The 21084-nt window shown below is 39.4% G+C and overlaps 1 protein-coding gene across 3 annotated transcripts in view; it reads left to right on the forward strand.

Annotated features, from left to right (window-relative positions):
* nat10 (N-acetyltransferase 10) overlaps positions 1-19639 on the forward strand; it is a 64971-nt gene extending 45332 nt beyond the window's left edge. For 2 of the 3 annotated variants that reach the window (XM_086008056.1, XM_086008057.1), the window contains exons 20-29: positions 633-766; positions 2667-2715; positions 5830-5932; positions 11568-11678; positions 13062-13234; positions 14970-15089; positions 15804-15902; positions 16574-16647; positions 18569-18652; positions 19070-19639. In XM_086008056.1, coding sequence (XP_085864182.1) covers positions 633-766; positions 2667-2715; positions 5830-5932; positions 11568-11678; positions 13062-13234; positions 14970-15089; positions 15804-15902; positions 16574-16647; positions 18569-18652; positions 19070-19169 — 1047 coding nt within the window. In that variant the 3' untranslated portion in view covers positions 19170-19639. Of the gene's footprint in view, positions 1-632; positions 767-2666; positions 2716-5829; positions 5933-11567; positions 11679-13061; positions 13235-14949; positions 15090-15803; positions 15903-16573; positions 16648-18568; positions 18653-19069 lie in introns of those variants that run through there. The other variant, XM_086008058.1, reaches the window with a different exon arrangement.
* The last annotated feature ends 1445 nt before the right edge of the window (positions 19640-21084 follow it).

The following is a 21084-nucleotide window of genomic DNA, read 5'->3' on the forward strand; positions in this document are numbered from 1 at the left end:
GTCGTGTTCCTGAGGTAGATCGTTGAAGCACCCTGTTAACTTGGCCTTTTTTTCCTATTCTACTATTCCTTTCTGTGGAGAAGTGCCTATTAAGAACATAAGAAGTAGGAGCAGGAGTAGGCCATACGGCCCCTCGGGCCTGCTCCGCCATTCAATAGGATCATGGCTGATCCGAACCTAGACTCGCCTCCACTTCCCTGCCCTCTCCCCGTAACCCCTTATTCCCTTATCAGCTAGGAAACTGTCTATCTCCGTTTTAAATTTATTTAATGTCGCAGCTTCCACAGCTCTCTGAGGTAGCAAATTCCATAGATTTACTACCCTCTGAGTGAAGAAGTTTCTCCTCATCTCAGTTTTGAAAGGGCAGCCCCTTATTCTAAGATTATGCCCCCTAGTTCTAGTCTCACCTATCAGTAACATAGTTAAGATTAAGAGCTTGGTGTGTAGGGTATTTATTCTTAGTAATTACTATTCCAGTAGGAAAATGGTTAACCCATTTGAAACTGGTGCTGGAATGTGTTTTTTTTTAAACTGCACAGCTATTGACTCCATAGAAACATTGTTTTTGTGAATGAGCCTGAAGGATAAAATGGTCCTGATTTATATCGTCGTAAAACCTTTCATTTACTCAGGCTGTAGGTTTACAAGAAGAGATGTTGTCTCCACGCAGGGATTTGCCACCATTACTGCTGAAACTCGGTGAGCGGCCAACAGAAAAACTTGACTACCTGGGTGTATCTTATGGCCTCACACCACAACTGCTGAAGTAAGTTACAATGTCTGTTCATCTCGTATGCTGGTCTGTTTAGAATGTTACATTTACCCTTTTTTAATAAAATTGGTATCTTTTGGTGATTGGGTTTTTAATAATTTAAGAAGTTTCCTATTTTGACTCTCAACTCATTTAAGAGCTGCATGTTTTTCCCCAAATAAGGTATATTGATATTAACAATTTTTCTAAAAGGTTTCCCAAATTTTTATTTTGCAATTATAAACTTGCATAGGAAGTGAAGCTTGCTGGGGAAAACTGCTTTTCTTCTCTGGACCGTGGTCAGTTGAGCATGGGCACAATCTGGAAAATGTTCTTCTTGTAAATCACCTGAGGAAGTATTTGAAGCACCCTGTTGACTTAGTCATTTGCTTTATCACAGAATCCAAGATATTAAAATAACTATAAAATAATTTTGGATAGTATTAAATGCTGGAAGTTCACCTCTGGCCTGCCAGCATTATAAAAGAAAATACAGGTTACCGTTTTGGGTCAAAACCCTTGATCAGAATTAGATTTTGATGACTGGTTTCTATCTGAAATGTTAATCTCTCTGCTTCTATCTGAAATGTTAATCTCTCTGTTCTCTTTTCAAATGTTGATCAAGCAGATGTACATTTCCAGTATTTTCTATTTTTTTATTTCTGATTTTTCAACTTTCCTGGTAAATAACATTTAGAGTATAACTTACTGGCACTCTTTATGACAGATATGTGCTGGGTTATTGACAGTGATCTAATAAATGCAAAGCCTCAAAGTGAACCCCTTTAAAAAAATAATCTTGTCCTCGTACTAGAGCTGTCAGCCCCTGATTGAATGATTAATAAATGAAGTTAGTTGGCAAAAGGCACGTGCAGATTTTGAAAGCTGAAAATGTCTGTGTTCCCAAGGGAGATGGTTGCAGTATTTACTGTGTTCACTGTCTTCAGTAGGGTAAGGGATAGCTTTGGAGCAGCAATGTAATAGACAATCTAAATGCCAAGTCTTCCAGATGGGTCCTATTTCTGTACTAACTCCAAATACTTTAAGCCATAGTGTATTTCCACCCACAGCATAGTGCTTCGAGGCAATATCTTTCAGGCAGCAATACCTGCAACAACAGACATTTTAAGCTTGATAACCAAATTCTTCAGTGTGGCTGCATTGAGCAAGTAAAATAAATAGAATTCTTAGTCTGTTCACACATGTGTCTCGTGCACTTGCACAACTTCAGGGTCCTCCAGTTATTAAATCTCTGTTTTGTGGATTAACATTTTGATTGCTGTTTACCCATTCCAAATTTTTTCCGTGTATGCCATATAAAATCTATCTTTTGCTGGCCCAGTGGCCCTAACAGTAGAATGTTGGGCTCTTGACTTGAGGATTGCAGGGAAGAATCCTAGACTTTACAGTCTATGCTCAAATTTTCTTAACCTCGGGCAAGTTTCATTAGATTTTTTGGCTGGCCGGCTTGAATGAAAACGATGGCATTTTGGACAGAGAGGGGAGGAAAGGCCATTCCTACTCCAAGCAATATATTTCACAATTAGAAGATATAATGGTAGATTGTTGGAATTGGAATCTGTTGCATTACTTCCATTCTACTGGTTAAAATGAGACTGAGACCGCATCTCCAGGGACGCACGAATGTGCTATGCTATGGTGCCCATAGCTTGTATAGAGCTTAGGCTGTACACCATTCATGCAAATGTTCTCCCAGTTACTGTTGCAGGGCATCAGTTATGTGGAAGTGTGCAAAAGCAATTTGTAAGAATGTGACTGTTGTGTTACTGGATTAAAGAAAAATACAAAGATGTCCTTAGGACCAAGATTGGAGTTAATTTAGAAGTTTTGTACCAAAGTGGTTTCCAGGCAAACTCTTAACTTTTTTAAATGTGCACTTCTGTTTTGTTTTAAGGTTCTGGAAGCGAGCGGGATATGTTCCAGTATATCTAAGACAGACACCTGTAAGTTCCTTGAATTCACAATTTTAGTTGAATGTGTTGATCCGAATGCCTTTAGTCTGCACAGATTAATAATCGGAATGGAGGAGAGTACCTAATATTAAAAAAAAGCAAAATATTATGATTGCTGGAAATCTGAAATAAAAACAAAGTGCTGGAAATACCCAGCAGGTCAGGCAGCATCTGTGGAGAGAGAAACACAGATTTAACGTTTCAGGTCAGTGACCTTTTGTCAGAACACCTAGTATATTGTACTTGAAATAATTAATTTATATTCAGAAAGTGCTTGAAATGAAGGTGTACAGTGGTGTTCCCCAGGGGTCGGTACTAGGACTACTGCTTTCCTTGATCTATATTAATGACTTGAACTTGGGTGTACAGGGCACAATTTCAAAATCTGCAGATGACCAAAAACTTGGAAGTATAGTGAACAGTGAGGAGGATCGTGGTAGACTTTAAGAAGACATAGACAGGCTGGTGAAATGGGCAGACACGTGGCAGATGAAATTTAATACGGAAAAATGCGAAGTGATGCATGTTGGTAGGAAGAACGAGGAGAGGCAATATAAACTAAAGTGTACAATTCTAAAGTGGGTGTATGAACAGAGAAACCTGGGGTATATGTGCACAAATCGTTGAAGGTGGCAGGGCAGGTCGAGAAAGCGGTTAAAAAAAGCATATGGGATCCTAGGCTTCATAAATAGAGGCATGGAGTACAAAAGCAAGGAAGTTATGAGGAACTTTTGTAAAACACTGGTTCGGCCTCAACTGGAGTATTGTGTCAAATTCTGGGCTTTAGGAAGGATGTGAAGGCCTTGGAGAGGGTGCAGAAAAGATTTACAAGAATGGTTCCAGGGATGAGGGACTTCAGTTACGTGGATAGATTGGATAAGCTGGGGTTGTTCTCTTTTTTTTAGAGCAGAGAAGGTTGAGAGGAGATTTGATAGAGGTGTTCAAACTCATGAGGGGTCTAGACAGGGTAGATAGAGAGAAACTGTTCCCATTGGCGGAATGGTTGAGAACCAGAGGACACAGATTTAAGGTGATTGGCAGAAGAACCAAAGGCGACATGAGGAAAAACTTTTTTACGCAGCGAGTGGTTAGGATCTGGAATGCACTGTCTGATAGGGTGGTGGAGGCAGATTCAATCGCGGCTTTCAAAAGGGAGTTGGATAAGTACCTGAAGGAAGAAAATTTGCAGGGCTAAGGGGAAAGGACAAGGGAGTGGAACTAGCTGAAGTGCTCTTGTAGAGAGCCGGCACGGGCTCGACTGGTCAAATGGCCTCCCTCTGTGCTGTAACCATTCTATGATAACTGTGCATTACTGTCTAAACAAATTGCACAGTACTATATAAACAAATTGAATTGGCACACTAATAAAATTTTGTTGAAAAGAATTGTTTTATATGTGGAACAAATTCACTGTACAGTAAATCCCTAGTCTGAAAAGTGTTGGGTTGCAGCTGGTTTGGATTAGTGGTGACCCATTGTACGATGGTGGAGGAAGGGAGATTTTTTTGGGATCTGCTGATTTTTGTATTAATAAAGAGCGCCATCAGCTGGTCAAGTTAGATTGTGCATGTCGAGTGAAAATTACAGAGCAATTGGATGGTTCTCAATCTCTTGTGCTTGGTGTTTAAAGGAGGTAATATTTACAAATTATTTGAGAACCGTTTTCATTGAAAAATACCTTCCTATAATAAATCATTTGTACTGGTTAAAATCAGAGACTTCAATATTATCAGAATTAGTAATTATAGTCAAGTTTGCTTTAACCATTGGGAAGGATGTTATCCTGAACAGCTTTACTTACTGAAAAATGCTGATAGTCTGTAAAAGCAAATCTTCCAGAGAATACTGTTTCCATGGTAATGACTTGTCACACCCTCGCTGATGAAAGACCTTTTATTCTAAAGCAAGATGTATTTAAGGAGATTGAAGATGATCTTTGTTGATATGGTAATGGTTGTGAAGTTGGAAAGTGCACATAATAGATATGCTATGGTTAATCCCCTTCATCAAGCAGGTTGTTGACTTGTAATCTGTTTGAAATGGCTAAAAGTTATGTTGTTGGTTTACCATTTATTATTGAGCTGTACAACTGACATAAAATAGATATAGTGTTAGAGAATACATCGGGGATATATGTTATTAGCAATACCAACCTATAGTTATACAAATAACCATATGGTATCTTCTTCAAACATCCACAGATATTAGCCCTTCCAATAGCAAATGTTTCGATCCTTAAAGCTTACTAGAAAAGAACATTGCGACCTGATTGCACTAGATTCAAGTGCCTTCCTCCACATCTTCTGAATTCTACCTGGAGCAGGGGCCAGGCAACAACATTCATGGTGGGACAGTGGGCTTGAGGGAATGTAAGAAAGTAATCAACTCAAGGGGAAGAGAGAGCAGGAACAAGGGGAGATAGTAAATCCAAGCCTGAGAGTATGAGAGATAATTGTAGCATCTTTGACATCTGGGGTTTGGAGGGAGATGGCCTGTGATGGAGACTGTTTTAAAGCTAATGCTAACATTGGTGAGAGAAAGTTGATTCTATGAAAAGTGGCTGTGATGTAACGGTAGGAACTTTGAAAATACCAGCTCCAAGAACATAGGGCAGCTATGCTCGGGTAACATTGAGGCCCTTCCAGGGATGGAGCCGAGCAACTTTTTTTGGCTTTTTTTCTTTCTGGATTAATTAAATTGAAAATTGGAGGAAAGCCATGCTATGAGGTCAAGGGTAATTATTGATAATGATGTCTTGAGGAAAGGAAAGAGATTGAAGGTTAACTTGCATTAGTAGGAGGCGATGGCTAGTAGTGCCAAAATGTGGGGGATGGTTGCTAGACATTTGTGTTAGAATTGTTTTGATTGGTTATAGTCCAACAGTGATTACTCAAATCCCCGAAGTAATAACCTTGTCAAACATTATAACTGAGATACTGCATTTACCTAATTTTGCATCAAAATATTTACCAGACAGTGTAGGAAACAAAATCTGCTGATTTTCAAGTTTTGAGAAACCAGAGCCTTTGTACACTGTAATGTAACCGGTCATTTGAAAGAGTTAGCAATTTGCAGCTTTTAATTAAGCTTTTGTGTTAACTGCAGAATGATCTGACTGGTGAACATTCCTGTATCATGTTGAAGACACTGAATGAAGAGGAGGGTGTAGAAACTGCACAAGCGAACTGGCTTCATGCCTTCTGGACAGGTATAATCCAACCCTTTGCAATAACAGATTCAAGACTAGGGAGGGCTTTGAAATATTAGCTTATGCACACCTAAGTTGCCTACTATTTTTTAATTTTAACAGGCATTAACCTGTTTATTTAAAATGGGTTACCACCTTTCATAGTATGATACAGCACAGTAGGAAGCCATTTGGCCCATCGTGCCTGTGCTGGCTCTTTGGTAGAGCTACCAATTAGTCCCACTCCCCTGCTCTTTCCACATAGCCTTGTAAATAAATGTTTTCCTTCAAGTATTTATCCAATTCCCCTTTGAAAGTTACTATTCAATCTGCTTCCACCACCTTCTCGGGCAGTGCACTCCAGATCACAACAACTCTGTGTAAAAGAAATGTTTCCTCATTCATCTCTGGTTCTTTTGCCAATCACCTGAAATCTGTGTCCTCTAGTTACTGACCCTTCTGTCACTGGAAACAGTTTCTCCTTATTTACTCTATCAAAACCGTTTATGATTTTGAACACCTCTGTCAAATCTCCTCTTGATCTTCTCTGCTCTAAGGAGAACAACCCCAGCTTCTCCAGTCTATCCACGTAATTGAAGTCCCTCACCCCTTGTACCATTCTAGTAAATCTCTTCTGCACTATCTCTAAGGCCTTGACATCCTTCCTAAAGTGTGGTGCCCAGAATTAAACACAATACTCCAGTTGAGGCCTAACCAGTGTCTTATAAAAGTTTAGCATAACTTGCTGCTTTTGTACTCTATGCCTCTGTTAATAAATATAAGCATCCCACATGCTTTTTTAACAGCCTTCTTGACTTATCCTGCCACCGTCAAAGATTTGTGTACATACACCCCCAGATCTCTCTGTTCCTGCACCGCCTTTAAAATTTTACCATTTAGTTTATATTGCCTCTCCTCATTCTTCCTACCAAAATGTATCACTTCACACTTCTCTGCGTTAAATGTCATCTGCCATGTGTCTGCCGATTTCACCAGTCTGTCTATGTCCTCCTGAAGTCTGTTACTATCCTCCACATGGTTTACTACATTTCCGAGATTCGTGTCATCAGCAAACTTTGAAATTATACCCAAGTGCAGGTCATTTATATTTATCAAAAAGAGCAGTGGTCCTAATACCGACCCCTGGGGAACACCACTGTATATCTCCCTCCAGTCTGAAAAACATCTGTTCACCATTACTCTCTGCTTGCTGTCCCTTAGCCAATTTTGTAACATGCTGCTACTGGCCCTTTAATCCCATGGGCTTTCATTTTACTAACATGTCTAATATGTGGTACTTTATCAAATGCCTTTTGAAAGTCCATATACACGACAACAATTACACTATCCTCATCAACCTTCTCCATTACTTCATCAAAGAACTCAATCAAGTTAGTCAAACATGATTTTCCTTTACTAAATCTGTGTTGACTTTCATTTATTAGCCCATACTTTTACAAGTGCCAATTAATTTTGTCCCAGATTATTGTCTCTCAAAATTTCCCCACCACTGACGTTTGGCTGACTGGCCTGTAATTGCTGTGTTTGTCCCCCTCTCCCTTTTTGAACAGGAGTGCAACATTTGCAATCCTCCAGTCTTCTGGCACCCCCCGCATATCTAAGGAGTATTGAAATATTGTGGCCAGAGCCTCTGCAATTTCTACCCTTCCCTCAGTAACCTAGGATGCCTCCCATCTGGACCAGGTGACTTTTCTACAATGAGTACTGCCAACCTTTTAAGTACCTCCTTGTAAAGTCCGCGCCTCAATCATACACGGACTTCGGGAGAACAGTTTAACAGGTACTTTACTGAACAAGAGGCAGCTTGAAACTGAAACTACAGAAGCCTGCTAGGGCCTTTTATACAGGGGTGGTCACTGCCGGTACTGCAGTCTAAGACCCGTTATTCCCTTAAAGGTACATACACAACACTCCTCTATCTATTTTTATCCTATACAATATCACTACTTCCTCCTCCTTTACTGCTACATTGGCAGTATCCGCTAGGGAAGACCAAAGCAAAGTATTTATTTAGTACCTCAGCCATACCCTCTCCCTCCATAAGATCTTTTTTGCCCCTAATTGGCCCCTCTCTTCCTTTGACTACCTTTTTACTATTTATATGTTTATAAAAGACTTTTGGCTTCTGTTTTATGTTAGCCGCTAATCTATTCTCATACTCTGTTTTTGCCTTGCTTATTCCCCTTTTTATATCTCCTCTGTACTTTCTGTATTCTGCTTGGTTCTCTCCTCGATTATGAACCGTACATTTGTCATGAGCCTCCTTTTCTGTTTCATTTCAACCTCTATATCTTTAATCCTTTAGGGAGCTCTAGCTTTGGATATCCTTCCTTTCCCCTTGTGGGAATGTATCTACTCTGTACCTGAACCATCTCCTCCTTGAAGGCCTCCCATTGTTCAATTGCTGTTTTGCCTACCAATTTTTGATTCCAATCCACCTGGGCCAGGTCCCTTTTTAACTCATTGAAATTAGTCCTCCTCCAGGTAAGTATTTTTACGTTTGATTGTTCCTTGTCCTTTTCCCTAACTATTCTAAGCCTAATATTATGATCACTGTTTCCCAAATATACTCCCACTGAAACATGCTCTGCTTGCTCCACCACTTCATTTCCCAGAACTAGATGCAGCACTGCTTCCTTCCTTGTTGGGCTGGAAACACACTGATCAAGAAAGTTCTTTTGTACACGTTTCAGGAATTTCTCCCCATCTTTGCACTTTACTCAGTTACTATCCCAGTCTATATTGAGATAATTGAAGTCTCCCATTATCACTACTCTATAGTTCTTGCATCTTTCTGTAATTTGCCTGCCAATCTGCTCCTCTGTCTCCTTCCCATTATTTGGTGGCCTATAGTATACACCCAGTAATGTAATAGCTCCTCTATTCTTCCTTAATTCAAACCACATAGATTCTGTCTTTGACCCCTCATATCATCATCCCTCTCCAGTGCTTTTAATAGTTTATTTGATCAATACTGCCACTCCCTCCTTTCTTTCCTTTCCTACCTTTCCTGACTATCTTGTAGCCAGGAATATTAAGTTCCTAATCCTCTCCATCTTTAAGCCAGTTTTTTGTTTTTGCCACTATATCATAGTCCCATATAGCGACTTGTGCCTGCAGCTCACCAACCTTATTTACCACACTACATCCATTTACGCACATGCACGCCAAACTCATGTTGGACTGCCTCTCATTTGCCCCCTGTCTGATCCCTACTTCTGAACTATTCCTTACTCTAGTGCTATTTGTTTTTCCCCAGTCTTCTGTGCACCTTGTTTCTCCTCTCTAATGTTTCATCCTGGTGCCCATCCCCCACAGCACTAGTTAACCTCCCCGCAAGGACATTGGTCCTAGCTCTGTTGAGGTGCAACCCGTCCATCTTGAACAGATCCCTCCTGCCCCAGAACTAGTCCCAATGCCCCAGGAATTTGAAGCTCTCCGTTCTGCCCATTTCTCCAGCCATGCATTAACCTGACGCATCCTACTATTCCTATACTCACTAGTGCGTTGCACCTTGAGGTCCTGCTTTTTTTGCTTCCTCCCTAGCTACCGAAACTCTGACTGCAGGACCTCGGCCCTTTTCCTTTGTCATTGGTTCCTACATGGACCATGACTTGGCTGTTCCCCTCCTGTCCCATTCTACGTGCGTGTGTGTGTGTTCTATCTTGGTACTCCTTTAACTCCCAATTTATTATTCCTTTATTTCATATTTATGTATACCAGGTTCTTCTTTAATACAATTTCAGATCCCTTTAGTGTTGGTATCCCTTACTAAGTTTATTTTATCCCCTTAGATACTTATCTTAAATGCTTACCCTGAATACTGTTGAGATTCACGTATCTCTGGTAAACAGGATCAAGTGCAAACCAATATGGTGGGTATATTGTGTTTAATCAGAGTTTAGGACGGAATATAACACACTAGTAATACAGCAAAAACATACGACCGTGACAAGCAGCTGATATCTGACCCGATCGGACAGACGGCTGGCATGCGTAAACAGTTCTCTGGCTTCTGGTCTCTCTCTCGGGCCTTCGATAGTAAGCATGGGATCATTCTTAAAAGAGCGTTCGACCAGCTGTTCGGCTCTCCCTTCCACCGTCTGTGTGCAAGCCCTTGGGGTGTCACTTTTTATTCTCTTTTTATGGGTGGGCCTAAGGCCAAGTTAATGACGAGACCATTTAACCTATAGAGGTTCCTCCAAAACTTCATCAACCAATGACAGCTTAAGTTCTTTGTCTTGGTGTTTGGATGAAAGCCCTCCCCAAAAGAAGGTCTCATTACTTTATCCAATTTATCTTTCTTGTTTTTACATTTTGAAGGTTCCTCCATTGGAATCCATCTTATCTCTTTTTACACTCCCCCTTTTTCCCAGCAAGTACAAGGCCCGGCCCTGTCCCTCTTAATCATGGCCCCAGTCAGAGCTGTCGCACATTAATCAGTCGCTATCTCACCTTCATCTAGCAAATGGCCCATTCTAAGATGGATACCTTATCCTTCTCTATGTCTTTTCCTAATTAACTTTTAATTATCTTCACAAGCAGTTCTGCTACACAAACTCCAAATTCTATCTGTGGAGATTATAATATGGTTATTAGTAATAATGGAAGAAACATAGGCTGGGCCTTCACTGGCCAAATTAAAGATACATTAACAAAGTCCAAACCCTAACTTACAAACAACAGATAACTAGCCTGGCAGGACCATCCTATGGGTCCCCGTGTGGAATGTTTATGTTTCACTTAATCTAACTGATTAAAAAGACTGTCTCAAATTCTAATGCAAGCTTCCCAGGAAAACAAAACTTATTATTTAAAAGCCATATATTTTTAGGCACCCCTAGTTTCTAACAATACTTAGTTGTTTATTAGTTTGCAATACTTTATTTTTAGAACCAATACAATCACTAGAGGTCTAGATTATAATTAGTAAATGGATTTAGCTTGATTTCAAATCAGTTAGTAATTAATTAATTTCTCTGATTATTACTTAATTATTTCTTTATCCTTTTCTAAGATAGTTATTTCTAAATCGATGATAACCAACTACAATTAATATTAAGAGGGTATACTAAATTGACTTGCCTTGACTTTCATGGGCTTCTCCGCTGCATCGACTGTGACCTCACTTTTGCAAATTTTCTCAGGTTGTTTTCTCACTCTGCCCATGTTGCTCCACGTTCTCCCGACACTCTGCTGCGGTGCTGTTTAAATGCTTGGGGCCGCTCCCGTGTTGCGCTGCACTCTGCTGACGAGCTCCATTAAAATAGCAAAGGAATTTACTGTTCATGCACTAATGTTCAAAGAGCCCAACTTCAAGTTTTTCTTTTAAATGTGCAATCCATTTGCAAATTCGGATTTTTGTTCATGGACAGTAGCTTAACCAGATATGTTAATATCAGTCGTTTGCATTCTCTATTAGTGAATAGAAAATGATCCTGGTGATGTAAAGTGATCAGAATTAGTAATTTTGGTGCAATTGTGTTACCAAAATAGTATAGCATGGCAAATGGGCTTCGAAGTGGAAAACAAAAGGTAGATTTTAAATTGGATTTTAAGGAAAAAACATTGTTTAAGCATTCTGTTTGAATATAGAGATATATGAACAAATCAGCAATGTGTTGTCTGTCCACAGATTTCCGAAAACGGTTCCTGTCCCTCCTGTCTTACCAGTTCAGTAGTTTCCCTCCCTCGGTGGCACTGAATATTCTTCAGAATAAAAACATGAAACAGGAATCAAAGCCATGTAAGTGACCAGCTTATTTTCTGATAATAGAATCCATGAGTGCATATTTTGTTTAAGGAAAAAGTGTGTATTTCAGATGATGTGCAGTGACAAATAGATTCAACAACATCATAAAACAACTGAAGCCTGTGTAGAATATAATTGAAGTAGGTGGGGGTAGTCACTAATAATTATAAGGGTTAACAAAAAGGCACACAAGGTGCAGAGACAAAGATATCTAGTTACCTAGATTAGAGAATGCATAAAATGGTAGGCTAGCCTAACTTCAAAAACTTCGATGTAAGCGTAGCCTTGGAGCAATGTTCCCTGCAGGCTGCACTATGTTTTGTAAGGCCTGTTTCTTTTAATGTGCGGTCCCTTTAAATTTCTGCGCATGTGCTGTATTTCCAATGTAAAAGCCTGTGAGCGGCTTCTGCGGGACCTTGCAGATTACTACGTGGCCGTGCATGCGCACAGCTTAGAGGGAGCATTACCTTGGAGGTAGTGTGGAATAAAATGCCTATTATATACCATAAATGCAGAATATTGGTATAGCCAGTCAATGAGCAATAATTTGTCACTTAACTGAAATGGCTCGCTAGAGTTTACTCAAGAATTTCATTGTGAAACACTGACGTTTCTTCTGAAGTGATTAGAACCGTCAGTGTATCACTTTTTTCCATGTCTGTGATATGTACACCTATATAACCACAGTTATGGAAAAATATTGCCACAATTGCTTTCCCTGGCCACTCCGACGCTCCCATTGGCATCTTGCACACTCAAGCACTACTCATCTCCACCTACTTGGTCAATCTATGGTGATGAGCTGAAGAAAGGTGTTCTAGTTGGTTGCGAAAGATCTCTTGGCATTATTCAGAGAAAGGAAGGAGTTGTCCCAGTAGCCTGGCCAATATTCGTCCCTCAACTGAGCCCACAAAAGCAAATTAACTGGTCATCTCATTGGGTGATTGTGGGATCTTGCTGTGTGCGGATAGGCTGTTGTATTTTACCAACATAATAGTGACTACTGGATGTGAACCACTGGGATGTGATGAGGTGCTATATAAATGCAAAGTCTTTGTTTCTGTTGCAGTTATTAATGTTCTTGTATGAACCTCATGATATGGAGTGTAACATTAGTTGGTGTTCTGCACTGACGGCTGGTAATGGTACCAGAACTCAATTTTAAAACTATGTGAAATTGAAACGGCACTGATCTCTACCAGAAAAGGTCTTTCAAGGACACAAAGCAGTCTTGAGGTTCAGAAGATGGGGTTAAACCACTTTTTCCCCTCTTGTAATATTCATGCTCTGTGACCAATACACCAAATTGAAGCTTTATTATATATATATATATCTCAGCTTTGTTGTTGAGCTTGTTTATCTACTTTTCTCTCTCAGCACTAAGCAGGTCTGAGTTGGAAACTAAGTTTACACCATATGACCTGAAACGATTGGAGATGTACTCACGGAACATGGTGGACTACCACCTGATCATGGATATGATATCAAGTATTTCTCAGCTGTACTTCTTGAACCAGCTTGGTGGGATCTCGTTATCTGCTGCACAGTCTGTACGTATTACGATAGTTTTCAGCTTTTACATTGTGCATAAGGTATATGACGTAAAAATTGAGTTTCTACAGACAATATTTACAATTTTTTTAATGGATTCCCCAAGAGTTTTACATCAACCCTTTTTAAGGTGTGGAGCGGTTGTACTTCCTGTCTGTGAACTCATGCAAACTAAACAAAACTTCAATACAATTATTTTGAGTTTAACTTTCTGGTGGTTTGATTCTAATTGAGATTGTCTGTGTTTGGTATGTTGTGATTCAGCTTGTGTTGTAAAGACCCTCGGTAAAAAAAATGGGAAAAAGTGTTGGAAGCAACAGAAGAAATGGCTCGTCATTTTCAATACCCCTTTCTGGTTAGTTTGGTGGTTCTTTTTCCTCTTTCCACCCCCCCCCCCCCCCAACCACCAAATACCCTCTTTGTTCCTAGTCACAGTTTGCTTTTTTTTATCCCACCCCCTTCCAAGTTTTCACCCTGTGCTGGCCTCCTATCCCTTTCCAAATCCTGTCTATAATCTTTTGATTAAGAGACCTGGCTCTGGTCTCTACTCACTTCCTTCTCACTATTCCCATCTATGGTACAAGTAGTTCTTGCAATGCAGTTCTTGTTAACTGTAGGGGTTTTAAAACGTGACTCCTGATGTGTATTCATATGCGAACTGATTTAGTAGCAGACTAACTTTTCCAGGTCTGCAGGTGATTGTTGGTTGCTACTAATTAAACGCAGACACTTTAAAATGCTGTTACATAGTAGAAAAAGTTGATTTATGTTAATAATTAAAATATTTTTCTTTCTATGTACTGCGTTTTCAGGTGTTTAACAGCTGACAGCTTCCTGTACAGCTATCTCACTTGGTGTTTTCTATAATGCTGTTAATGCTGCTTTGCTCCGAGGCATTATTTGGCTGGTTCATAAGTATTGTTATTGTGAAGGGCTATTGTGTTAAATCAATACAAGATTTGCATTTGTTGTAAGCAATTGGCCCAGTGCAGGAATTTATGTACATTTGACATGTTGCCCATCTGTCCTGTGTAGCTGATTTCTTTCTTTGAGAACTGGATGTGCTAGATCAGCCAGTTCAAAGAGAAGTTTTTTCTTGAATTTTTTTTTGCCCCCTCCTCAAAACAGTGACTTCTACAGGGTACAGTTCCCATAGGTGCTTGTAGCCTTTTGGTACCCCACCCAAGGGAGCATTCTGTGAGCCCAGGCAGACCATTCAATGGAGGTTGGGTGGGAAATGGTACATTGCAGTCCATTCCAATCTCTCCATATAGGCATACACTTTCCTTACAAATGTCATTGGCTCGTGATCAGAAATTAAAATCCTGGTTGATTCTATTTTCTCCTTTTCATTAACTAAGGGATGCCAAGTGCAGTTTTAGCTGAAATAAGCACAAATCCAGGATCAAACCTGGATTTTACTAGTCTGTATGGCGCAGGACCGCTCTATGTGGTGCATGTAAATACTGAACTATCGGAAAGTCCTTCATTAGAGACGATTTAAAATCTTTACATAATATTATTAGGTATTTTATTACCAACAAGATTTGTTTTAGAAAATATTCTAAATTAGCCATTAATGGTACGGTAGCATCTACTTTTCTGAGTGCATTTGCAAAATAAAAGCTTTAACTGGCGCTTCATGAGAGAGAATCATCTTATCAAGAATTTAAATTGTGTACTTTCACTAAAAATGTAGTTATCGTTTCACCAGTGGCTTCATCCTGTTTTAAGGCACTGCTGTTGGGTATTGGACTTCAGCACAAGTCTGTTGACCGGCTCGAGAAGGAAATTGATCTTCCAAGTAGCCAATTGATGGGCCTTTTCAACCGGTTAATCCGCAAAGTTGTCCAGGTAACTGAATCGCTTAGAACACCGTGCTCTTTGTAGTTGATCGTCGGAAGAACTTGGTAAACTGAATCCCTTTCCACAGAGCAGTATGTTGAAATAGACCGAATTGTTGCACATAATAACTGATCTTGTCATATTGGAGCAAAATTGAGAACATTTAGTATTTGTCAGAAACTTGTATCTGGCTTGCATGTACATGTATTTGATATATTTCAAATTATAAATATCAAGTTATGGCTCTCCCAGATATTAAGCAAGTTATAAAGTGCATTAACATTTCAGTGTGTTAGCATGAGAGCTACAAGACCTGTTTCGCTGATGTGATTCCCCCCAAAAAATGTTTGTTTTTCTTTTTCCTACAACTGTTGATTTAATTTAAGTTTTTAGTTATTTTTAATGTTGTTAGAAAGCACTGAAATTGATGCACCAACTTATTGGTACTTATTAAAATGATCCTACTCCTGCTCCTATTTCTTATGTTCTTATGTTCTTATCTTGTCAGTTTGTTTAGTATCTTTAACAGCTTATTTATGATGTTATGCCTGTATCTCTTTTCAATGTGCTGCCTTTAAATGGAAAGTATTCTACCTAAAATAATTAGTTGAAATGATACATAAGATAACGAGCAAAATGACATTCTTATATGGCACTTGAATTGTAGTTTCAAAAATCCTTTGGGAAAAATTCACTCTTTATTTCTTCGTGTGTGTTTGTTAGCTCTTTAATAACATCCTGGAGAAGGCCGTGGAGGAGCAAATGATTACCGCAAAGGAGATAGTCATGGAACCTACAATCAAATCGCTTTCTGAGGATCTGGTATGGATGAACCCTTTTGTTAAATTATTAATTATTTAATAATCAAGAATGTGGCTGAAGTATAATGGGAATAGTTTCATAGTCGCAGTCAGCAAATAAGACTTGTGTTTTTTGTCTGCATTTTCATCTAGTCGCAGAAGCTTAAGCATTTGCCAATACCTTATACTCTAGGGTTATTTTAATGCTTAGTACTAGTCCTTGCACAATCCTGGCTAGTCCTTCATGCTTGCTCAACATTTTGCAGAACTACCACCTCTTGCCTTCACCCCATGAATGCCTATTTTCATTAGAAGCTTCAGTTCTCTACTGCCTGATCATCGAGCAATGTCGAGGTGGTTACAAATTAATCCATAAACTGGACGATCTCTTTATCAGCAGTTATGATGCACGGTGACCTGTAGCCCTGCACAAGGGTGGAAAGTGACCGTGCCCTACCACCAATTGTAGTCAATGCCCAGAATAATGAATTCGGTTCAGGGACTATATTTAATTACTGCTTTTAAACAAATATACAACATTTTTACTTCCTGAGAGGTAGAATTTGCCAGTAATTTATTTCAGGTAGTTATTTGGAAAGATGATTAAGAATGTTGCATCCCAGATGTCGTATACTGTAGAAATGCCCGTTATTTCTCAATATCTTGCATTGATACTGTTATTTCTCTATGTAGGAGGAAGCAGCAAAGGAATTCCAAGAAAAACACAAACAGGAGGTTGAAAAACTGAAAGGAATGGATCTAACCCAGTAAGACACTGTTATGAGATATGCAATGCAAGTAAAGTTACAGATTTACTAAATCTGTGTTGTTGCGGGACATTCGATCTATTAACTTTCAAGCTCAAAGGGCTTAATTCACGGGGGCCCCTTGAGTTAAATCGTATTTCACAATGCACTTACTGCAAGCTTTGGTTCAAAATATTTGAATTGAATATGTATTCTTGTGCTGGGATTGTCTGTCATATGACTGTGAGTCTTCAATCGCATTAGTTAGGCATTAGAAACAGTTGGCTTGTATATCCGATATAAGGATTGTTCTTTCCTTTCATTTCTGGCACCGGAGTTTGATTCTAGTTCAGATAATTAGAATGGGTCTCTCCTTTCTGTTTGGTGCAAGGTTCCTATTTAAAATGAGTTGGATAATCTCAGTCCAGTCCCTAATTCAACAGCGTTCACAGTAAAATGTTGCCCACTATAGGACATAAATTGGAAACTAAAGTGGCTGTTTAGGAAAATGGAAATGCCCTTTTGTAGTGGGGTGCTCTTCAGGTGATAGTTTAAGGTATATTGTTGGGGCAGAGGAGTGAGTTTTAGCCTTGAATTGTAGTCACTGAAACGTGGCAGCCAATTTCCAGAGCAACAGGATCTTTTCATTAGAATAATGCAAGTTAAGAGGAGCTCTGATCGAGGATTTCAAAATTACATGGGGTTTTATTTCCATTGGCCAGTCATCGGTAACTGAAGATAATCACTACAAGAGCCCCGGGCAAGGTTAGGAGAGATATTCTTACCCAGAAGGTTCTTGGGACATTGAATGCTCGAACAGAAAGAGTAGTGGAATCAGAATACATTATAGTTTTTAGAAGGGAATTGACCAAGCCGTTATAATTCATGCGGGATCATTGACGGTGAATGTTAGCAGACTATTTACTTTTAAGAACGTAGGAAATAGGAGCAGAAGTAGGCCATACGGCCCCTCGAGCCTGCTCCGCCATTGCATAAGATCATGGCTGATCTTCTACCTCAACTCCACTTTCCTGCACTATCCCCATATCCCTTGATTCCCTTCGTATCCAAAAATCTATCAGTCTAAGTCTTGAATATACTCAACGACTGAGCATCCACAGCCCTCTGGGGTAGAGAATTCCAAAGATTCACAACCCTATGACTGAAGAAATTTCTCCTCATCTCAGTCCTAAATGGCCAACTCCTTATCCTCAGACTATGACCCCTAGTTCCAGATTCTCCAGCCAAGCATCACAGCCAAGCCCGATCCTGTCCTCACTCCTCTTCCAGGAGAGGGAGCCCTAGCCAATTTTCCATCCCTAACCCAGGAGTGTTCGGGACAGTTGTAGCACCGCCATCATTGTGCTCACTGAGATCAACTAAAAGCACAGGGATTGAACTTGGGACTAACCTAGTCCATATGGTTCAGTTAATAGTTAAACTTCCTGAGCCTGGGGGCCACACAGGAATTGCATTTAATTTTCTAATAAAGGATGATTTGGCTGTAAGTGTGTTTTTATTATTTCCTGTTACTAGAAGGTACTATATGTAGCACCTTGATTCATTATGACATTGTAGAATTATTTGGCTTAGTCTACAGAATATAGTGTCAAGATGTAAATGATTTGTTCTTGATTACTAATCTTGTGTAGATGTGCAAAATCTCTACTTATGAAAGGGTTTAAGATCTTTCTCCAGTACCCTTTCACTAATGGTATTTTATAAATTCAGTAGTGATTAGTGGCAACAAATTGGTATTACACAAGCTTTGCATTTTATTTGTTAAATTCATGTTTGTCGACTTGTACATCATGAATTGTGGTAAGCCGTTTGAGATAATTGATCATTATGTATTTACTTATTCATGTTTTTCTTGCACTCTAGAAGTATGGTGTACTGCTTATTCAGGACTGCAGAGGTTCATGACTTTTTTTTTGTCCAGGTATATGATCCGTGGAAATGACGATGAATGGAATGAAGTATTAAATTCAGCAGGACAGAATGCCACAGTTATCAGCATTCCAGGGTGAGACATGTACCTATGTGCAGGATAAGTTGTTTTTTTGGATTAATGGGTATTTTTCGAAGTATTACTTTGTTTCTGGAATGAACTTGAGCAGTTTTGAACACGATAACCAGAAGTAGCTGAGGGATGGATTATTTTAGAGAAAACACGGAGAAGGAAAAGTAGCGGAAGAGTCACTCCCAACCTGTATCCATACACTTTCTAGGTCTCCTGTTTTGATAGTGTAGGGAGACTGAATTGAGGGAACGCGCAACACCCTCACTTCAAAAAGCAAGCAAGAAAGAAGATTTATCTCCTTAGTAACTCAAAAACTCTGAGGTATCCTGTAATTTCCAAAACTTGATGTTCTTGAAGGTCATGCCAGCGTCAATGGGAAGCACATGGTCAATTTATACAATAATTTTTTTAATTTTTTAGTGCCAAAAGAAAACAAGATTCTATAGAGAAAGGAGGTCTCCAACTACAGAAGAAACGGATGAAAAAGAATAAAGAAAAGAAACCAAAGTGGACAAAATAATTTACATGACCAAAATGGACAATTATATTTGGAATTTGGTAATTTATTTCAAATCTAGCTCGGTCAATGGAAAATGGTGGCAAGAAGAGGGTTTTTTGATTCCCGCTAAGAAATGAGATTGGACTCTTGAGAATAATGGAAGTCATGTACTGACCAGATTTGCAGAAGAAAAGAAATGTTAATGTTTGTTGCATCTCACTTTGGAATTCCAGAGATCTCAAGGATCTCACTTTCCTCCTCTTCCCTGCCTCTTCTCCCCCCCTCCCCCAACCTCCCGCCAGCCCCCATACGTCAACACGGAGACATTTCCAGAGTTGCTTTTTAATACAATTGCCCCACCCAAATAGAAATCTGTGCTATTGAGTTTGAAGAATGGTGAGTCTATGGATTTATATAAAGGACAACTTAATAATATAGTCCATGTAAAAATGAGATGTGGCTAAATGTATTAAAAGTTGCTTTTATTTTCACTTGTGGCCAATTTGTTTTAGTTTTCTATAGCTTCTAATTCTGTTTTGTTGTGTTCATAAGTAAAGGCTTAAGTGTGTGAGTCTTTATTCTTTACAAGCCTCCAGTTTAGTTATACTGAAGTCTGGTGGAGTAGAAGTAATCTTTGTGTGTCTGAATAGACTTGGAGTCTTTCAAATAATTAATACAAGCATTAATGTACTGTGCACCAATTATAACAACTGTGGTATACAGTATATTAATTTACTTTTATATATTAGACTAATTTATTACAACTTATAGATACCATAGTTCAATGGTTTGAACCAAGCTGTCACAGATTGGCTATCATATTTGCTACAAGACACGTGACTACATTTCGAAAGTAATTTATTGATTGCGAAGTACTTTTAGATGTCCTGAGCACATGAAACAGGCTGTTTAATTTTTTATTATTCTTGGGATGTAGGCGTTGCTGGCAAGGCTGGTATTTATTGCCCATCGCTAGTTGCTCTTGAGAGGATGGTGGTGGGCCGCCGCCTTGAACCACTACAGTCCGGGTGGTAAAGACGTTCCCACAATATCGTTAGGTGGGGAGTTCCAGGATTCGGATGCAATGATTTGGGTGTAGGTTAAAGGTAAATGAGCAGGATAAAGTTTTGGGAGTGGTCATTTGACTACATTCTCAAGGTTCAGTGACGAGAGGCTGCAACCAAAGAAAAATGAGTACTGGGCTGTATTGCTGGATGATTCATTGCAAAACTAGGACCACAACAGTAGGGTTATACAAGGCTTTGGTACAGTCTTATTTGGAGTACTGTATCTAGTTATGGTCTTCACCTCCAGCCCCAGCCCCCACCTCAGGCAGGGCTATTTGATTGTAGGAGATGCAGGGAAGGTCAGCAAGGATCATTCCGAGCCTGAGGTCACTGAACTACGAAAATCGACTTGATGCTGTACTGGAGCGACGGAGACTTGGAGGGCATCTGATTCAGGTATGAGATTATTAAAGCCATGAACATCATGCAAGTAGTGTGTTAGAAGCGATGGGATCAGGTAGAGCTAGGGACCACCCATACAAGTGGAGGAAGTAGAGGATTAGGTTGTATGTCTGAAAGTTTTACTTTTCCCAGAGGGTGATTGACTTTTGGGCAGAATTCTAAAGGAAGTTTTAGAGACTAAGTTCTTGTAATCCTTCAAGTAGGTGTTATGTGGATTTCTGGAAAATGAAGCAATCGTGGCGGTTATTCTGGATACATACATATAAACAGAACTTTAATTGGATACGGTAAAGCTCAAACTGTGTGTTTGTGTCTTTTCTCTGCAGATGTTTGTAGTGTTCTTTAGGAGGAGGTGATGATTTCAAAATTGGAGATGTATAACATACTCCTGATCGTATAATTTGAAATTAGTTTCAATTTGCAGTTTTTCCATCTCTAAGAGTTAATTAACATTAATTGGCTAAAAT

Source organism: Somniosus microcephalus, chromosome 15 (assembly GCF_052327205.1).
Source record: "Somniosus microcephalus isolate GS21.2 chromosome 15, FLI_Smic_1.0, whole genome shotgun sequence".
Lineage (NCBI taxonomy): Eukaryota > Metazoa > Chordata > Chondrichthyes > Squaliformes > Somniosidae > Somniosus > Somniosus microcephalus.